The sequence below is a fragment of the Mizuhopecten yessoensis genome, unplaced genomic scaffold (assembly GCF_002113885.1).
Source record: "Mizuhopecten yessoensis strain PY_sf001 unplaced genomic scaffold, ASM211388v2 scaffold11093, whole genome shotgun sequence".
In the NCBI taxonomy this organism is placed as follows: Eukaryota; Metazoa; Mollusca; class Bivalvia; order Pectinida; family Pectinidae; genus Mizuhopecten; species Mizuhopecten yessoensis.
In genome coordinates this window covers 324,407-328,309 of record NW_018408876.1, presented here as the reverse complement: position 1 = coordinate 328,309, position 3,903 = coordinate 324,407, and the positions used below count along the sequence as shown (strand labels likewise).

The window sequence follows — 3,903 nt, the reverse complement described above, 5'->3', positions numbered from 1 at the left end:
ATGAAGGGGTGTGATAAACAGCGAGGGATAAGTATACAAAGTGTTAGCGTTATGAAGGGGTGTGATAAACAGCGAGGGATAAGTATACAAAGTGTTAGTGTTATGAAGGGGTGTGATAAACAGGGAGAGATAAGTATAAAGGAATCGGTAAGTAAAAGTTATTAGTTATAATAATATACAATTACTCTACGACCCGGAAGCAGAAAACTGATAGATTATAATTTTAAATATTTTCAACGGGTATATACTATTTTTGTGTAATTTTGATTAGCACCCAGCACAGTATTCCACCTGGCCACATTGTACTAATAACGAGTGGACCAGTTGTTGCGATTTCCCTTAATGCTGAACGTTAAGCAGGGAATAACAACTGCCATTTTCGTACGGACTTCGGTATGTCCCGGCTTAGGGGACAGAACCAATTGCCTTCTTTACGTGGACAAACACTGAACTTGTATCATAATTTCATCAACATATACCTGAGCGTTTTCACTACCAACATTATTTTAAAGAATAAACATTGGAAGGGGTCCGTATTCATATTCTAAAATCCAGAAAAGGGTATATACCTAGCCCCATCTGCTGGCTTAACTTTCTTCCTATTGGTCCTGCTACACCCGTAACCATAGCAGCCGTAGACGTCTTATTCTTTGGAATAGCTACTTTGGTCAGGTCAACGGAACTAGTGCCCGAACTGGAGAAAGAAAAAAATAACATGTAAACGCATACGCAATGGCCAAGTTTAAAGCTAGTATTTCTAAACATTTTCCCTGAGTTACCGAAGAAACCCTCTGCATCCCTTTGGTTGGAATATATCGCCTACATTGCAATAGGGCTATAGATTTTACTATTTCTTTGTTGTTGTTGTAAGTCCGCAACTCAATAACTTGGAAAAAGGTGTATTTATGTTTAACAAATTGACGACGATTTATCATTTTTCTGATGGTGTTCCCTTGTCGTACTGCAGGCATCGATCTCAAACATATTTGTAGTTACTCTGTACCATATTATGTTGTTTATAACTATATATTTGCATCTCTTCTTTCTTCAGCTTAGTAAACTCTGACTACGTATGAATTAGCGCATACGCATAGAAAAAAGGCTCGGCGGATTGATACTTGTTTCAAATATGGCGCCGTTCACGCTACAAGCGAGATAACCAGTCCTATGTCAGGCTATAACAAGCATTGCTGGGTTCCTTCACCGTCTAGATACATGGAACATATTGGGGATCTACTATGTCTAATTATACAACAACGGAATGCTGGCAAACTTCTTATTTCGTGGACGCACACTTATATTTAACATTTTTGGAATCTGTTTATCTCATAGAAAATCCAACTATACTTACTATTATTCAGCATTTAGTTCAAAATAATGTGTGTATCGTGTATGCTTGTTCAGTGAATAGAACAACTATTGTCAGTGGTATCCAACGTAACAATTATGACGTCATTATAATGATTACGTCAACAATCGGTCCATGGCATGCATAGCCTATATATATATATATATATAGAAAAAATAAAATTAACGACCGACTAAAAAACTAGCTGCTTTCACCCTTCACAGGGCTCTTCAGGTTTATTCAAAAGAGAACAACGTCGTGACGTCACAATTACATGTCATCACACTACAATAGTAACGTGACGTCACGAAGTACACAAGATTGGTGGACAATTTGGCGTAAAATTTTATTGTGGCCTGTTGAGACTCGGTTTTAATATTTTTATTAGTTGGTCTTCTTTCGTTTCTCTTAAAATAGTGTCTGATGAAAATAGTTGATACAAAGGTAATACATTAAATTTATCTCCAGCACATTCATGAATATGTTTGTTAACATGAAGATTTCGTAAAGAATCAGTTCTAGTTTGTTGTCTATGTACAGTCATACGTGTTCTGAGTTCATTACCGGTTTGACCGATGTAAAAATCACCACATTTAGAACAAACGATTGCATAAATTACATTTTTTGATTTACAATTCATATTTACCTTCACAGTAAATTTCAAACCATTCTTGAAAATAAAAGTATTACACTCGATAATCATAGGACATGTAGCACATCTTGGTGTCTTACATTTGGATACTTTTGGTGTTACACAAGAATTATCAAACTTAGAACATGTCAACATACGTTTCAAGTTTTTAGGTTGGCGTCTACAGTGTAAAATAGCATGTTTATTAAAAATGTTTCTCATACGCCTGCTACTTTGCTTTAACTCTTCACATTTGTTCTTTATCACAGGAAACATATTACAATTCCGTGGATTGAAAGTAGAAACAAAAGGAACTAACTTTGATTCATCCTTTAGTTTTTGTAGACGGGAAGTAAAGGGTCCCTTTTCAATAGCTTTCTGTATACCATGTTCTATTATCTCAGTAGGATAACATTGAGCTTTAAGGTATTGCTTTAGTTGACTTAGTCTAGCAATTTGAGCTTGTTGGTCACTGACGATAGTGACAATCCGTGAGGCAAGATTAAATGGAATATTAACTTTAGTGTGTTTACTGTGGTTAGAGTAAAAATTTAGATAATTATGTGCATCTGTAGCTTTACAATATAAATCCGTTGTAATCTTATTTGAATCTAGTTGAACTAAAACATCTAAGAAAGGTAAAGACGTTTCGCTACACTCCATCGTATAACAAATAGAAGGATGTAAAGAATTCAATAGGTTTTGAAATTCATTTAAATCCTTATCAGAAGGCCATATAACAAAACAATCGTCAAGGAACCTTAAAAAATTATTTCTGATAAATTCAGTAAAGTTTTCCCCAAACTTTGTCTCAATCTTAGAATAAAGTGTTTCCTCTAAGTATCCTAAAACTAAGGTTGCATATGTAGGGGCAACTTTAGTTCCCATCGCTGTACCCTTAATCTGTTGAAAGTATTCTTGCTCAAAATAAAAAGAATTACGATTGAGGACAATGTCTAGAGCTTGCAGTATAAATTCATTACTAAAACGAGAATTAACTTTTTCTCGTTTTTTGATCAACCAATATTTAACAGCTTCAATACCAAGATCATGCGGTATATTAGTGTATAAACTAACAACATCAAAAGAAACAAGTTTAGCATTATGTGGGACCTGTTTAGATAAACGGCTCAGAAAATCAAAATCATCTTTGATATAACTGTTTACACTTGTGCATAAAGGTTTAAGAATGAGGTCTACAAGATGACTCAAACGTTGCGTTGCACTATTAGGGCCGCCTACTATGGGTCTAAACTTCAAATCCGTAGGATTTTCAACTTCAATATATGTACAGTTTTGTTCTTCTATAGCTTTACTTATAATAGAGCTTTTGTGGATTTTAGGCAAACCATAGAAATAACTAGTTTTATGCATAAAATTGACAAGATAATCTATCTCCTTTTCATGTAGGCATGCTTCATGTGTCCGTGTTAGCTCGTTGATTAATCTACGGGTTTCCGCATCGAAATCGTCACTTGCCGAAGCATAAAATTCAACATTACTAAGCATGTTATGTATGCATTCATAATAGAAATCTCTATTCATGACCACTACTGCATTACCTTTATCAGCCTCTTTGATAATAATAGAGGTATCATTTCTTAAAGAATCCAAAGCACATTTCTGTCTGTAAGACAGATTACTTTTTACGTGTTTATGATTATCATTATGTAAAGGAATCTTTTTTAAACTATCAATGACGTCTTCTAAATGTTTGTCCGAACTTCTTGGTGGGTTCCATTGCGAATTGTTATGGACTAACGCCGTTGTTTCCAACGGTTTGCTTTCACCGTCTTCGTCACAAAACTTATCGCATAGACGAAGTCTTCTGCAGAATTTCAGAATGTCCGCCTGAAGTTCTTCATTATCGTTTTTATCTGGTGTTGGACAAAATTTAAGACCCTTCGATAGCAAATCAATTTCA

The 3,903-nt window shown here is 34.9% G+C and overlaps 1 protein-coding gene across 1 annotated transcript in view; it reads right to left on the bottom strand.

Annotated features, from left to right (window-relative positions):
- Positions 1–3,903, bottom strand: part of LOC110465618 (CBL-interacting protein kinase 10-like) — a 22,755-nt gene that overhangs the window by 9,288 nt on the left and 9,564 nt on the right. Inside the window, exon 7 of the mRNA XM_021521564.1 lies at positions 570–694. Coding sequence (XP_021377239.1) covers positions 570–694 — 125 coding nt within the window. The remainder of the gene's footprint in view (positions 1–569; positions 695–3,903) is intronic.